The 17,307-nt window shown below is 42.7% G+C and overlaps 1 protein-coding gene across 1 annotated transcript in view; it reads left to right on the top strand.

Moving 5' to 3' along the window:
* The window catches only part of YIPF6 (Yip1 domain family member 6), a 21,410-nt gene extending 4,103 nt beyond the window's left edge, over positions 1-17,307 (top strand). Inside the window, exons 2-7 of the mRNA XM_056539437.1 lie at positions 572-700; positions 2,443-2,521; positions 5,103-5,145; positions 5,380-5,505; positions 12,136-12,293; positions 16,993-17,307. Coding sequence (XP_056395412.1) covers positions 572-700; positions 2,443-2,521; positions 5,103-5,145; positions 5,380-5,505; positions 12,136-12,293; positions 16,993-17,117 — 660 coding nt within the window. The 3' untranslated portion in view covers positions 17,118-17,307. The remainder of the gene's footprint in view (positions 1-571; positions 701-2,442; positions 2,522-5,102; positions 5,146-5,379; positions 5,506-12,135; positions 12,294-16,992) is intronic.

Here is a 17,307-nt window from a genome sequence, read left to right as displayed (position 1 = left end):
TTATGCAGGAAAAGTTATCAACTGCCGAGCCGAGAAGTTCGTGACGAATCGAATTTACTGTAAGTTCGCTCATCTCTACTTATGACATTTTGGGGACTATGTTAGAGGGCACTTTTAGTTTCCTCTGTTGTTCACACCTTGGTATGAGGCGCAGCCTGTTTCCATTGATAAATGTTGGGAACAGGTTAAAATGCTGAAGCATTCATTTATTTTGCAGGCTCCTCTTCTGAATGGTACAAAAACAATCCGCTGAGGCTAGAGCCTCTAAATGGCGAAACTAGAATAGGAAAAATTTAGGGTCATGTGATAGTTGTGCATCAAGCAGAATGAAGCAGATGAGTAAATATTCATCATGAGTTCTTTAGAGTGATAGGGTACAGTATAGTTATAGTTTCTTATGTCTTTTTGTAACCTGCATTTGTGCATATTTAGAATGTCTGTGATGTGTTCTTTTTCCCCATAATTTTGCCTTGCAGTGGTGACAAACGGGGCTTTGTATGTTGATCACAACTCACACTTTCCGTAAAATACAAGATTGCTGCTTTGTATTCATGACCATTTTCTTTTCTAGTTTGCAGGATTGTCAGATGTTTCCATATCAGGAGATATTCCAGTGGAGGGGGAGATCACGGTTCCTATGGCCTCACAGTCACAGGAAGAGGATTTTTCTACATTGGATGAACCAGTTCGAGAAACCATTGTAAGAGAAATCTAGAAAAGAACCAGACTCTGCTTCACAAAAAAAATAGTAGATTAGGACATGTTGCCTAAATGCTCGTAAGTGGTAGAAATCATAGAGATTACTCATTTTAGTTAGTATCAGTATATTTGCATGCTTCTCACCCAGGTAGCACATCAGTTGGTACAGGTAAAAGGAATATGACCTATTGTTTAATGGTTACCATTAGAGATGAGCGAACTTACAGTAAATTCGATTCGTCATGAACTTCTCGGCTCGGCAGTTGATGATTTATCCTGCATAAATGAGTTCAGCTTTCAGGTACTCCCGTGGGCTGGAAAAGGTGGATACAGTCCTAGGAGACTTTCCTAGGACTGTATCCACCTTTTCCAGCCCACCGGAGCACCTGAAAGCTGAACTAATTTATGCAGGATGTCATCAACTGCCGAGCCAAGAAGTTCGTGAAGAATCGAATTTACTGTAAGTTCGCTCATCTCTAGTTACCATTCATTATAAACACTTGACATTTCATAGAGACCTACATTAAAAATTTTTATCGATCAGCAAAGCGAGCCAGTAGAAATGCACTCTAAGGGTAGGGTCACACTTGGCAGAAATGCTGCATATTTGATGCCCACGTGTTTTAGAAGCAGGTGCTTTTTTTAGTTCTAGCAAAGTATATGGGTGTTTATTATTACTCCCATAGACTTTACTAGCACAGAAAAACACACATGCAAAGTCTATGGGTCAAAAGTTATAGGACAAAAATGCATGCGCATCAAATACATAGCATTTACGCTGTTTGTGACCCTACCCTTAGTGTGCTCTCTCCCCGCTTTGTCCCAGAGCGTGCCTAGAAAACTCTCCCATATGGGCAGCTCCAGACTATTGTTTCATATGGTCCATGTGGCTGTAGGAAAGATGGCTGCTCCCATAATCCTGTACAAAAACAGAATTTAAAAAAGCAATATAATCAAAAAAACTAGAAAATAAAAACTAAGAAGGAAAGAATATGTACCAGTATCTGTTTTTATAAATAAATAAATATAAAAGGTTATACATTATCTTTAATGCCATATTTACATGCAATAAAAAATCCTACACCATTAAAAAAGCCATGGTTTTTATTTTATTTTACGATGTGTGAACATGGTCTAAGTCTGAAGTCTTATGCAGAGATATTATTAATAATCACTATAGACTTTGTACACCAGACTCTGTAGCCTTCATGTGATTGTCCCAGCAACTGTACTTTCAGATGCTCAAATGGAACAGCTGGCACTGCTGTAACTTCAGAGCTCGCTCCCTTTACCTTCCAACATTAATGTCACGTCACAGTCAATCACTGTAGCCTGTAATGCGGTGGTGCTTGACACAAAAGAAAGATAGCATCACAAACATAGTAACTCAAAGAAGAACATGCGGCAGCTCACCGCTTCTTTTGCAATCAGGCTGGTTTATTCATCAACCATGGGGTACAATAGGAAGCCAAAAGAAGCAGCACACCTGCGAAACGGCCATTGCTAGTTTGTTTGCACCCTGCACTGCTATTTTACCCCATGGTTGATGAATAAACCAGCCTGATTGCAAAAGTACCACTGAGCTGCTGCATGTTCTTCTTCTCTGATCTACGTACTTTCAGATGATTCTTGTATTTTTTTAATTTTTAGATTATCACTGAATATTTCTCTTTTACAATATTCAAGATGTGAACACTTACGGTTTTCAACCATTTTAACCTATAGTTTTCCCTTAAATTTCAGATGCGGGACCTAAAAGCTGTTGGACAGAAGTTTTTTCATGTTATGTACCCTAAAAAAAGTAATGCACTTCTGAGGGACTGTGAGTATTAAGCTACAACTCTATTACTATACATATTGGTTCATCTGTTGAAACTTATGTTACTGAGTTTTCTAAAAGTAACTTTACATTTACCTTATTGGAAGTGTATAATATCTTGTGGTGTTTTATAAATTTGAGATTCTGCGTATGAAGAATATTTTGCTATGTGGTGCAGTTCTCTGTTGCACGCATTTAGAAGTGTTTTAGATCATTGCTGTATATTGCTGTTGCTACATAATTTTCTGATTGTCTTTGTATATTGGTCACTGTTGTTTCCAAAACTAACACTGGGTCCAAAGCACAAAAAAAGGAAAGGTTTTTCACTAGAATTTTATCAAAAGATTCTGCTGCAGTTTAACTCAACTAATAGTTGCTCTACAACAGGGGTCCTCAAACTCTGGCCCGCTGAGGACATGTATCCCGCCTGCCGCTGCCTGGGACATCCCTGTGTCCCAAAAGATGTTTTCGGGACACAGGGATGCGCTCTCGGAGGCCCCGTGTTTACTTTAAAAACCCAGGGGCCACCGGGAAGGTGGCGCACGCAGGGATGTCACTGACGCCGTGCGTGCGCCCATAGCAACGGAGCGCGGAGCAGCGATGAGGATGTGCGCTGGCCAGCTTGGTAAGTGTTACCAGCGGCACGTCAGCTTCGGTGCTCCGTCCACCGCTCCTTCGGTCCCGGGACTTACTGCTATGTCCGGACCCGAGGAGCGGAGGTCGGAGCACTGAAGTGGGGCAGAACACAGGCATACAGCCTCCAGCCATACACTGAATTGCTGGAGGCTGTATGCCTGTGGGGGAACTATACTGCACCTAATGGGGGGGACTGTACTGCACCTAATGGGGGGGGGGGGGGGGGACTGTACTGCACCTAATGGGGGGGGGGGGGGACTGTACTGCACCTAATGGGGGGGGGGACGACTGTACTGCACCTAATGGGGGGGGGGGGGACTGTACTGCACCTAATGGGGGGGGGGGACTGTACTGCACCTAATTGGGGGGGGGACGACTGTACTGCACCTAATTGGGGGGGGGGACTGTACTGCACCTAATTGGGGGGGGGGGGACTGTACTGCACCTAATGGGGGGGAACTGTACTGCACCTAATGGGGGGGAACTGTACTGCACCTAATGGGGGGGAACTGTACTGCACCTAATGGGGGGGAACTGTACTGCACCTAATGGGGGGGGAACTGTACTGCACCTAATGGGGGGGGGAGAACTGTACTGCACCTAATTGGGGGGGGGGGGGGACTGTACTGCACCTAATGGGGGGGGGGGAACTGTACTGCACCTAATGGGGGGGGGGGGGGGGAACTGTACTGCACCTAATGGGGGGGGAACTGTGCTGTGTACTTAAAGTGGTAGTCCACTAATAAGATATATAAGTGTGCATAGCAATTTTTTCATGTTTTGTTATCTATAGTCCGGCCCTCCCACGGTCTGAGGGACCCTGAACTGGCCCCCCATTTAAAAAGTTTGACCCCTGCTCTACAATTACACTAAACTATTAAGAATATGACAGATTTATCGAACAACATGAAAATTCTGGCTCATTCATTCTATCTTGTCTAAGTTTACATTGTCTGAGAATTAGACTGCTTATTAAATCTGGGCCTGTGTGTGAACCCATCCTGAGGTTATGTATACACATTTTTTTTTTATATTGATATTTAACAACACTTGTTTCACCCCAAAAGACTGCCACAAAAAATAGCATTTTGTTTGCGGGTAAAAAGACAGGACCAATAACTGTGTGACTGTAACTTTAGGCAGAGACCAGATTTGTTTTTTGGTGAAGGAATTTAGGTAGCTCAACAAGCAAGAGAAAGGATTGGACGAGAACTGGTAAAGAAAGCTGTGTACCCTATACACCCTGTAGTAAAAAGAAACGGTAACCGTTCTCTTCAGTATTGCCATTCCTTATTGTGACACCAGGTCTTTGCCACACTCAACTTCAGTGTTTTCCAACCAGGGTGCCTCCAGCTGTTGCAAAACTACAACTCCCAGCATGCCCAGACATCCTTTGGCTGTCTGGGCATGCTAGTAGCTGTTTTGCAACAGCTGGAGGCACCCTGGTTGGGAAACACAGCTCTACTTCCTAATGCTGCAGACAACTTGCATTGCTGTTCAGAAGTGTTCTGCCTCAGGCTGAGCATCAATGAGGTGTGTTGCCTGCAGCAGCGGGATGTGTATCTCTGCACAGACCGGGCACCGTGATAATGGAGGCTGAAGATGGGGAAGGTAAGTAAAATGTATTTTTTATTTTTTTATTTTATTTTTTTTAAATATATATTAGACAGCCTGGACACATGTAAACAGACACACAGACTTCCTATCTAATCTCCTTGATGACGACCATTTTTAGAGGTATACTGTAGTGAAATATAACTCATCCCCTATCCAGCGGGGGACCCCCGCTATCTAACATCTTATAGGGGATAAGATTTTTTTAGCAGAGTACCCCTTTAACTTTTTTTTTTTTTTCTTTTATAAATAAAAACTGGTAAAGTAGATAAGCAAACGAGTTATTGCTGCTTACACCTGATTTTAATGCAGTTGTGATCTGCTCTTTCTTTAGGGGATTTATGGGGCCCTCTCGTACTTTGTGTCTCCCTAGCATTGTAAGTATTTGTAATTTATCTTGTGTCCATTTTGTTTATACGCCTATATGAATTGATTAAGGATGATGACCTTTAATTTGTGTGGTAGCAATGTTTACGTCCACCAAACCTATTGGTTGAAACTTGCTTCTCTTTACCAAATCTTGTTTAAATTATGGGACACTTCCTCAGTAAATTTACATTTGTTTGAATTCCAGTCATGTAAAAAAATATTTTTTTTTCTCCCCTCATGAGAATGCTTCAAGGTGGCAATGCAAACAGCAAAGATGATGGAGGTCCCCAGTTTGCTGAAGTGTTTGTAATCATCTGGTTTGGGGCCGTGGTCATCACACTAAATTCTAAGCTTCTTGGTGGAACCATGTAAGTAGATTATGGATGGAGGTGTGTATTGTGTTTATTCCTCTTGGTGCCCACTCACATATTATTGAGTAATGCTATAAGACACAGTCATGGCTGTAAATGTTGGCACCCCTGAAATTTTTCAAGAAAATGAAGTATTTCTCACAGAAACCAAAACCCAAAAGGGAGGAAAAAAAAGCAAATTGGACATAATGTCACACCAAACTCCAAAACTTGTCTGGACAAAATTATTGTCACCCTTTCAAAATTGTGGAAACATAAGATTGTTTCAAGCATATGATGCTCCTTTAAACTCGCCTGGGGTAAGTAACAGGTGAGGGCAATATAAAAATCACACCTGAAAGCAGATAAAAGGAGATAAGTTCACTTGTCTTTGCATCGTGTGTCTGTGTGTGCCACACTAAGCATGGACAACAGAAAAAGGAGAGAACTGACTGAGGTCTTGATAACCAAAATTGTGGAAAAATATCAACAATCTCAAGGTTACAAGTCCATCTCCTAAGATCTAGATTTGCCTTTGTCCACAGTGCGCAACATTATCAAGAAGTTTGCAATCCATGGCACTGTAAATACAGGGGTGTGGAAATTAAAAAAAAAATTACTTGTCCAAGGGACTAAAGCGGAACACAATCTACTTGTCCCTCAAGAAAATCCACTTGTCCTGGTAGATAAAATAATTTCAACCAAAATAGTCTGATTTCCCCCCCCCCCCCCCCCCACACTAGACCACCAGGGATGGATATAACATCCCTTTAGACACTGCTGTCAACTTTAACAGCGGTGATCTAATGGTGTAATAGCGGCCATGGTGATCGCAGCATGCCAGGCTATTAGCGGCGGGAGAGCTGTAGTCTAGATGTAATGAGCAATTCTGGACTATTTACATTTACACCGTTCACCGTACGATTTAATTAACATTATATTTTAATAGTATGGACATTTCCACATGTAGCGATACCACTTATGTTTATTTTTGTACATTATTTTTATTTAAAGAAAATTGGAAACTTATTAGGAAAGGGGCTTATTCACACGTATACGCACATTTTAAAATATTTTAATCACTATTTTTCAGTCTTCATAGGGACTCATGTTACTGGGGGGGGGGGTTCTGCTTCTCCAGTTTGTGGTGCATTTTGTGTCAGAAAATGCTGGAAGTTGCATTTAGTTACTAGATAACTACAACACTCAGCATGCCCTGATACAGCCTATGGTTGTGTGGGTGTTGCAGCATGATGTACTGTATAGTAGTACAGGTAAGGTTATTGTGTAACATGCTGGGAGTTGTAGTTTTGGTCCGTGTCAGCTGTAAAGCCATAGTCTGTGTCAAGGAATACAGGGAATTACAGTTAGTAACTACAACACCCAGCATGCCCTGATACAGCCTATGGCTCTGCAGCTGACCTGAACCAAAACTACAACTCCCAGCATGGTACACATTATAGTTCTACAGTTCAGGTTATGGTGTAACATGCTGGAAGTTGTAGTTTTGGTTCTGGCGTGTTTGCGTGCATCTGTGGAGCTCTTGGCCGGCGGGTGAGTATGAAGGGTGGGATTCTGGGGGAGCAATTCAGTGCGGGTGACCAGAAGCCACTAAAAATAAAAAAATTAGATGGCACAACTGGCGGCGGCGGCACACATCATACATTACATACATATCACACATAGACAGACATCATACATTACATACACATCACACATAGACAGACATCATACACACATCATACATTACATACACACATCATACATTACACACACATCACACAGACATCGTACACACCATACATTACATACATACATATCACACGTCATACATTACATACATATCACACATCATACATTACATACACACATCATACACACATCACACTTAGACATCATACACACATCATACATTACATACACACATCACACAGACAGACATCATACATTACATGCACACCCCTACCCCTTAATTCCCTGGTTGAACTTGATGGACATATGTCTTTTTTCGACCGTACTAACTATGTAACTATGTAACATCACACATAGACAGACATCATGCATTACATTCACACATAGACAGACATCATACATTACATTCCACATCACACATAGACAGACATCATACATTACATTCCACATCACACATAGACAGACATCATACATTACATTCCACATCACACATAGACAGACATCATACACACATCATACATTACATACACATCACACATTACATACACATATCACACTTAGACAGACATCATACATTACATACACACATCACACATAGACAGACATCATACATTACATCCCACATCACACATAGACAGACATCATACACACATCACACATCCACTCACACCCTACATATACAACCACCCTTCCTGCCGCCTGCATTCTCGGCCTCCTCACCTGGCCATGAGTGGACATCAGAGCTGTAGTCACCGCCCTGTGAGGTTACATGGGTTTGAAAATCTCCCCTCACACCGGACGTCCTCTTTACCCTCCCCCACTCTGTGTTTTACCCGTGCAAACATGAAGCCGCCCCGTGGTGGATTAGGTCCTGTGGAGACAGAGCAGGGGAGGGATAGAGCTGTGTGCGGGGGATGGAGCTGTGTACCGAGCTGTATAAGTCCTTTCTCTCACCCTGCTGTGTCTTCTTGTGTAATGTAGAGCTGCGTCCTCCATCCTCCGGGAGGGGAGATAAGAGGGCGTGGCTTAATTTGGTAATGCAAACGTGCGACCTCGGACTCTGCGGTCAGCTGGGGGCCGCTGCCCCCTCCATACACCCTGAGCGCCGGTGTGAGGTGCAGACTTGCATCCACTCCTGTGCCTCACACCGGCATTAAAGAAAAATAAGGGGGAAGTCTGTCTGTCCCTGCTAGCCTGATACAGGGCTAAATCTATGAAAAATTCACCTGCCCGGCACCCAAAACTACTTGTCCCGGGCGCCGGGCGATAGGATTTCCACATCCCTGAGCTAATCTCCCTTGGCATGGACGGAAGAGAAAAATTGATGAAATTGATGACTGGATAGTCCGGATGGTGGATAAGCAGCCCCAAACAAGTTCCAAAGATATTCAAGCTGTCCTGCAGGGTCAGGGAGCATCAGTGTCAGCGCAAACTATCCGTCAACATTTAAATGAAATGAATTGCTATGGCAGGAGACCCAGGAGGACCCCACTGCTGACACAGAGACAGGGAAAAGCAAGACTACATTTTGCCAAAATGAACTTGAGTAAGCCAAAATCCTTCTGGGAAAAAGTCTTGTGGACAGATGAGACCAAGATAGAGCTTTTTGGTAAACACATCATTCTACTGTTTACCGAAAACGGAATGAGGCCTACAAAGAAAAGAATACTGAACCTCCACCATATTTCACTGTATGTACTATGATGTTTTGGGGTTGTTTTGCTGCCTCTGGTACTGGGTGCCTTGAGTGTGTTCGTGGCATCAGGAAATCTGAGGATTACCAATGGATTTTGGGTCGCACTGTACAGCCCAGTGTCAGAAAGCTGGGATTTTGTCCGAGATCTTGGGTCTTCCAGCAGGACAATGACCCCAAACATATGTCAAAAAGCTCCCAGAAATGGATGGCAACAAAGCACTGGAGAGTTCTGAATTGGGCAGCAATGAGTCCAGATCTAAATCCCATTGAACACCTGTGGAGAGATCTTAAAGGAGTAGTCCAGTAGTGAACAAGTGGTGAACAACTTATCCCCTATCCTAAGGATAGGGGATAAGTTGCAGATCGCGGGGGGCCCCGACAGCCCGCGCGAAGGGGGCGTGTCGACCCCCCCTCCCCCCCCCCCCCCACCCGAAGCGGCGGCTGACACGCCCCCTCAATACAACTCTATGGCACAGCCGGAGTGCTGCCTTCGGCACTCTCCGGCTCTGCCATAGCGATATATTGAGGGGGCCGCCACCCGCTATCTGGCCGCAGAGCCTGTCCCCCGTACAGAGAGATCGCAGGGGTCCCAGCGGTCGGACCCCCTGCGATCTCAAACTTATCCCCTATCCCTAGGATATAGGATAAGTTTTTCACCACTGGACTACCCCTTTAAACTTCTGCTGGAAAAAGGCACCCTTCCAATAAGAGAGACCTGGAGCAGTTTGCAAAGGAAGAGTGGTCCAACATTCCGGCTGAGAGGTGTAAGAAGCTTATTGATGGTTATAGGAAGCAACTGATTTCAATTATTTTTTCCAAAGGGTGTGCAACCAAATATTACGTTAAGGGTGCCAATAATTTTGTCCAGCCCATTTTTGGAGTTTGGTGTGACATTATGTCCAATTTTCATTTTTTTTCCCTCCCTGTTTTGATTTAGTTCCAATACACACAAAGGGAATAAACATGTGTATAGCAAAACATGTGTTACTGCAATCCTTTTCTGTGAGAATACTTCATTTTCTTGAAAAATTACAGGGGTGCCAACATTTACGGCCATGACTGTATTTTGCCAGTACAGCCAGCATCTAAGTCTTCTGTGACTTTCTGATACAAGAAGAATATAAAACTGATAAATCTAGTGGTAAATTGAATGTATACAGCGAAAATACTGCACAATAATGCGTAATGAGTCACTTGAACAGGGTACATAAGGAAAAACTATATGTTCTTTTCATGTTGGTGGCACACTTTTTAGAAATACATCATTTCGTAGCACAGTAATTCAGTCTTAGGAGCGTGTGTAAGGATTTTTGTCATACTTCTGCCTTCAGTGATTGGAACGCTTTCATTGCTGTAACCAATAATACATACTGTGTGCATACATGAATACAAAAGATGAAGCCATAAAAATACATGCAAGTTGGTATTGATAATTTTTGTGTTTCACACCTACATGCTGCAGCAGACACACAGTATGGAAAGCTTTGTTCTAGACTGACCTATTGGTTAATAAGTATACGTAGGCCCAGATTTACGAAGGCTTTCTAAAACTTAGACCACTGTTTCCCAACCAGGGTGCCTCCAGCTGTTGCAAAACTACAACTCGCAGCATGCCTGGACAGCCTAAGGCTGCAACAGCTGGAGGCACCCTGGTTTGGAAACGGTAACTTAGACAGTATGTCATGCTGTTTGGTAAATCTGACATATTCTTAGATTCACTAAGTTTAGTTTAAACCAAGTATTATCTGGCTAAGGCTGGGTTCACACCACGTTTTGTTAAATACGGCTCCCGTATACGGTTGGGAGGGGGCGGGGCTTAATCGCGGTGCCCGCACTCAGCTGTATTCGGGAACCGTATTTAATGTATGTCTATGAGATGACCGGAGTGAACCGCAGCCTCCGGTCGGTTTTGTTTTCGGACGAATGCGGTTTCCTGACCGCAGGCAAAAAGGTGGTCGACCACGTTTTTGCCTGCGGTCGGGAAACCGCATACGGCCGAAAACGAAGCCGACCGGAGGCTGCGGTTCACTCCGGTCGGCTCATAGACATACATTAAATACGGTTCCCGAATACGGCTGAGTGCGGGCGCCGCGATTAAGCCCCTCCTCCTAACCATATACGGGAGCCGTATTTAACAAAACGTAGTGTGAACCCAGCCTTAGGCTGCATTCACACCACGTTTTTGCAATACAGTTCCCGTGTCAGGTTTTTGATGAAAAACGGATTCCTTAAAACCTGACTAAACTGTATCAAAACGTGTGTACAAATTTTAACCGGTATATGGTTTGAAAAGTGATGTCCGGTTTCATCCAAGAAAAAAAGTATAAGTTTTTTAACTTTTTACTCCATTATGAATAAAGTTCAAGTGCAAGTAAAAAACCAGATGGAACAGTATGCACAAACGGTTCCTATTGACTCCCATGTTAAAAAAAAAAAAGTGTACGGTTTGTCACCCGGACCAAAAACCGTGGTAGGCTACGGTTTTGGGTACGGGGGGGGGGGAAAAAACGGACAAAACCGTACTGGATGCAAAACTGACACAACCTGATGCATCTTTTGGCATACGGTTTTCAATGGAGAGTCAATGCATACGGTTTTCAATACGGTTCCATACGGTTTTCACATTCATAATGTATACAGGAACTGTAGTGCAAAAAACGTGGTGTGAATGCAGCCTTAAAGGGGTACAACGATCGGTGCCGCACGCTATTTGCCCAGGGTCCCAGCTTTCATTAGCCGCCGGGACCGACCACGTCGTGACTCAGCGTTATATACCGGGACTGGGGGCAGGGCGTACTGGTTCCAGAAAGTTAAACAGATTTGTAAATTACTTCTATTAAAAAAATATTTGTCCTTCCACTACTTATTAGCAGCTGTATGCTACAGAGGAAATTCTTTTCTGTTTGAATTTATTTTTTGTCTTGTCCACAGTGTTCTCTGCTGACACCTGATGTCTGTATCAGGAACTGTCCAGAGCAGAAGAAAATCCCCATAGCAAATCTCTGCTGCTCTGGGACAGTTCCTGACATGGACAGAGGTGTCAGCAGAGAGCACTGTGGACAAGACTAAAAAATAAATTCAAAGAGAAAAGAATTTCCTCTGTAGCATACAGCTGCTAAGTACTTAAAGGACAAATATTTTTTTTAATAGAAGTGATTTACAAATCTGTTTAACTTTCTGGCACCAGTTCATAAAAATTAAAAAAAATTAAACTTTTTTTTTTAATGTATGTATGTTTTTTTTTTTTGTTCTTCTTCCAGTTCATTCTTCCAAAGCCTGTGCGTGTTGGGATACTGCATCTTGCCCCTCACAGTGGCCATGCTCATATGTAGGCTGCTACTCTTAGCAAAAGTGGGCCTGACAACTTTCATCCTGCGACTGGTCATAGTGGCAGCAATGTTTGCCTGGTCTACATTTGGTAAAGTGTTTGTTTATCAATTTATTTTTTTAAATATAAATAACCAAAAATGTTTGTGCATGTTCTCATGTTTTTTCACATACTTGGTAGAGATGAGCGAACTTACAGTAAATTCGATTTGTCACGAACTTCTCGGCTCGGCAGTTGATGACTTATCCTGCGTAAATTAGTTCAGCTTTCAGGTGCTCCGGTGGGCTGGAAAAGGTGGATACATTCCTAGGAAAGAGTCTCCTAGGACTGTATCCACCTTTTCCAGCCCACGGGAGCACCTGAAAGCTGAACTAATTTATGCAGGAAAAGTCATCAACTGCCGAGCCCAGAAGTTCGTTCATCTCTAATACTTGGCTATAAAATTACTGGCTGCTTGCTATATAGAGCTTTTTTTGTCTATTTTTTAACGCAAAAATTTGCGCTAGAGTCTTTTCGTGTCCTTTTTTTTTTTGCGAAAAATCTGATGGAATTCTTCATAGCCATGTCTACAGTTAAGTTTTACCATAGAACACTTTCTACTGTCTAATCAAATTTAACTGCGGTTTATTTATTTTTTTAACTAAAAAAAAATGCACAAAAGCATTATTCTTGCGCAAATATACACCACCTCGGAGGATACGTACCAAAGTGTCAGAAAGCATGGCTGTCGGTGACTGCTGAGAGTTGTAGTTTTGCAACAGCTGAAGGGACACTGGTTGTGAAACTGTTTTTTTTTTTTACCTAACTGTGTTTCACGACCGGTGTGCCTCCAGCTGTAGCAAACTACAACTCCCAGCATGCACCGTACATGCTGGGAGTTGTAGTTTTGCAACAGCTGGAGGCACACTGGTTGTGAAACACTGAGTTAGGTCACAAACTCAGTGATACATAACCAGTGTGCCTACAGCTGTTGCAAAACTAAAACTCTCAGCATGTACAGTCTGTCAGCTCATGCTGGGAGTTGTAGTTTTGCAACAGCTGGATGTTTCCCCCCCCCAATGTGAACGTACAGGGTACACTCACATGGGCGAAGGTTTACAGTAAGTATCCGGCTGCAAGTTTGAGTTGCGGCAAATTTTCTGCCGCAGCTCAAACTGCCAGCGAGAAACTACTGTGAACCCCCGCCCGTGTGACTGTACCCTAAAAACACTACACTACACTAACACAAAATAAAAAGTAAAAAACACTACATATACACATACCCCTCCCCTCCCCAATAAAAATGAAAAACGTCTGGTACGCCACGGTTTCCAAAACGGAGCCTCCAGCTGTTGCAAAACTACTACTCCCAGTATTACCAGACAGCCACGGACTGTCCAGGCATGCTGGGAGTTTTACAACAGCTGGAGGCACCCTGTTTGGGAATCACTGGCATAGAATACCCCTATGTCCACCCCTATGCAAGTCCCTAATTTAGGCCTCAAATAGGCATGGCGCTCTCACTTTGGAGCCCTGTTGTATTTCAAGGCAACAGTTTAGGGTCACATATGGGGTATCGCCGTACTCGGGAGAAATTGTGTTACAAATTTTGTGGGGTATTTTCTGCTTTTACCCTTTTTAAAAATTTAACCTTTTTGGGAAAGCAAGCATTTTAGGTAAAAAAAAAATAAAAATTTTTTTTGACATATGTAAGTCGTGAAACACCTGTGGGGTATAAAGGTTCACTTAACCCCTTGTTACATTCCCCGAGGGGTCTAGTTTCCAAAATAGTATGCCATGTGGGTTTCTTCTTTTTTTTCTGACCTGGCACCATAGGGGCTTCCTAAATGCGGCATGCCTCCAGAGCAAAATTTGCTTCCAAAAAGCCAAATGTGACTACTCCTCTTCTGAGACCTGTAGTGCGCCAGCAGAGCACTTTTCACCCCCATATGGGGTGTTTTCTGAATCGGGAGAAATTGGGTTTCAAATTTTGTGGGGTATTTTCTGCTATTACCCTTTTTTAAAAATGTAAAATTTTTGGGAAAACAAGCATTTTAGGTCAAATATATATATATATATTTTTTTACATTTGCAAAAGTCATGAAACACCCGTAGGGTATTAAGGCTCACATGTTACATTCCCCGAGGGGTCTAGTTTCCAAAATGGTATGCCATGTTTTTTTTTTTTTTTTTTTTTTTTGCTGTTTTGACACCCTAGGGGCTTCCTAAAGGTGACATGCCCCCCAAAAACCATTTCTGAAAAATGTTCTCTCCAAAATCCCCTTGTCGCGCCTTCCCTTCTGAGCCGTCTACTGCGCCCGCTGAACACTTTACATAGACATATGAGGTATGTGCTTACTCGAGAGAAATTGGGCTACAAATACAAGTATAAATTTTCTCCTTTTACCACTTGCAAAAATTCAAAAATTGGGTCTACAAGAACATGTGAGTGTAAAAATTGAAGATTTTGAATTTTCTCCTTCACTTTGCTGCAATTCCTGTGAAACACCTAAATGGTGAAAACACTGACTGAATGTAATTTTGAATACTTTGGGGGGTGTAGTTTTTATAATGGGGTCATTGATGGGGTATTTCTAATATGAAGACCCTTCAAATCCACTTCAAAACTGAACTGGTCCCTGAAAAATATAGAGTTTTAAAATTTTGTGAAAAATTGGAAAATTGCTGCTGAACTTTGAAGCCCTCTGGTGTCTTCCAAAAGTAAAAACTTGTCAATTTTAAAATGCAAACATAAAGTAGACATATTGTATAGGTGAATCAAAAACATTTTTTTTTTTTTTTTTTTTTTTTTGGAATATTCATTTTCCTTACAAGCAGAGAGCTTCAAAGTTAGAAAAATGCAAAATTTTTCATCAAATTTTGGGATTTTTCACCAAGAAAGGATACAAGTTACCAAAAATATTTACTACTATGTTAAAGTAGAATATGTCACGAAAAAAAACAATCTCTGAATCAGAATGATAACTAAAAGCATTCCAGAGTTATTAATGTTTAAAGTGACAGTGGTCAGATGTGCAAAAAACGCTCTGGTCCTTAAGGCCAAAATGGGCTTGGTCCTTAAAGGGTTAAAAACATAAAATAAAAAAAACTCTTATTAGATCACCCCATAGATGTTCAATTGGACAAAGGTCTGTGTTCTGGCAGGGCCATTCCAAAACATTAATCATCTTCTGGTGAAGCCATGCTTTTGTGGATTTGGGTCCTTGTTGTGCTGAAGGGTGAACCCCTTCATTTTCCGCCTTCTAATGACCCCTGAATGTGTATTGCAGTATTTTAACAACCTATGGTATTTGATGGTATATATATTTTTTTAGTAATTTCCCCCTAACCTCCCCCCCCCCCCCAAAATCCCCTGCTCAAATGAATAATGAAGTATCAGCCGCAGTGCACTGGGGAACTAATCATATATGACCCGCGGGCGCTGCTCTGCTCCCCTCCACTGAATGAACTATCAGCCACAGCGCCGTCCCCACATCGGGGAACTAATCATTTTACCCGCAGGTGCTGCTCTCCTCCTGTGAGCCGCGGCGCTGGAAATGATTGAGTTGTGAGCCACTGGTGCAGGACGGAGAACTGAAGCTGTCACCTCCCCCTGAATGCCAGTGGGCAGCGGGCACTGTAGAGCTTCTGATCAGAAGTTCTGCATCACCTGCGGCCCACTGGCTTTCTGCGCTTGCAGTGGGTGGTGACAGCTTCCGTTCTCCGAACAGAAGTCCTGCGCCTGCGGCTCGCAACTCATTCAAACTCCTTAATTTCCAGCACCGCGGCTCACAGGAGGAGGAGAGCTGCGCCTGCGGCTAATATGATTAGTTACCCGATGTGGGGACAGCACTGCGGCTCATAGTTCGTTCATTTATTTATTCGATTTATATCGTAAAGAAAAAACACTGGTATTCGGTATGAATCGGATCGCCCAGCACTACACCCTACCCAAAAGCCCATTCATATGTAGAATACAGGAGATTGTTGCCTAAAGTAGCTCACAGCAAGTACGTGCCAGAGATCCCTGCAGTTCCTTTAATGTTGCAGTAGGTTTCTTGGAACTTTAAAAGTATGTGTACGCTTTTATATCTACTGTATGTGAGGTGTGTGTGTGTGTGTATATATATGTATGTATTGTACATACAGAGGTTAAAGCTACAGTTATCAAGTCTAGAGAATACTCTTTGGGGGAGATTTATAAAAACCTCTCTTATTTTTTCAGAGGCCTTTTCAAAAATGAAAGAAGAGATGTGATTGGTTGCTATGGGCAACTGGTCAATGTTTCCTCTAAACAGGTTTTGATAAATCTCCCACTTTTGAGTTTAACATCCAGTAGTAGGTTTATACATTAAACCTACATGGATACACTGTATTTGGCTCAGGATAGGAGAGATTTGTGCTGCTTATGTATTGAAGACAAACCTATATTTAAAACTCTTTTGTCAGCTGACTGCCTCTTTTAAGCATGTTTAAAAACCCTTGTTCGCCAAGTGCACATCTGTTCGCATAATAGATGTGGCCAGTGAACGATGGTAAAGGGCCTCACGAATGATCCAGCCCTGCCTGCATGGTTGTGCCATGTGATAGGTTTTAAAAAAAGAGCTCATCTCTTTGATGGCGCTTGCCCTTAGATTATATGGCAAAGCTGACAAGTGAGCTGAATTTTCTAGGCACTGGGCTAGGTTACAGGGCATGTTGTGGCTTTGGTCAGTGTGTGCTGTCTTTTTCCATTTTCTGTCTTCCTTACTGTCCTTCTGTAGTACATGCAAACAGGAGAGAAGTTAACCCTGTAATTTTTCTTTTGCAGCCTCAACTGCCTTTCTGGCAGACAGTCAGCCACCTAACCGGAGAGCCTTGGCTGTCTACCCCATATTCCTCTTCTATTTTGTCATCAGCTGGATGATCCTGACATTCAACCCTTCTCCTCTTTAGTTCTGAATTTCCTGTAATTACAGAAGGACTTGAATAGGCTTGAAGAATGGGACTCTATTGGTAAAATGAAGGCCACATAACATCGATATCTAAGTAGCCACCAACACTAACGCTGAAAAGGAAGCAGGGATAATGCACTGGTGTGTGCATGAGGCTTTGGTGTCGTTTTTGTATATAGCCATGCACTAAA

This window comes from Hyla sarda, chromosome 9 (assembly GCF_029499605.1).
Source record: "Hyla sarda isolate aHylSar1 chromosome 9, aHylSar1.hap1, whole genome shotgun sequence".
NCBI classification, from domain to species: Eukaryota; Metazoa; Chordata; class Amphibia; order Anura; family Hylidae; genus Hyla; species Hyla sarda.
Note: the sequence above shows the minus strand (reverse complement) of the source record. Positions and strands in the feature narration are given on the sequence as shown.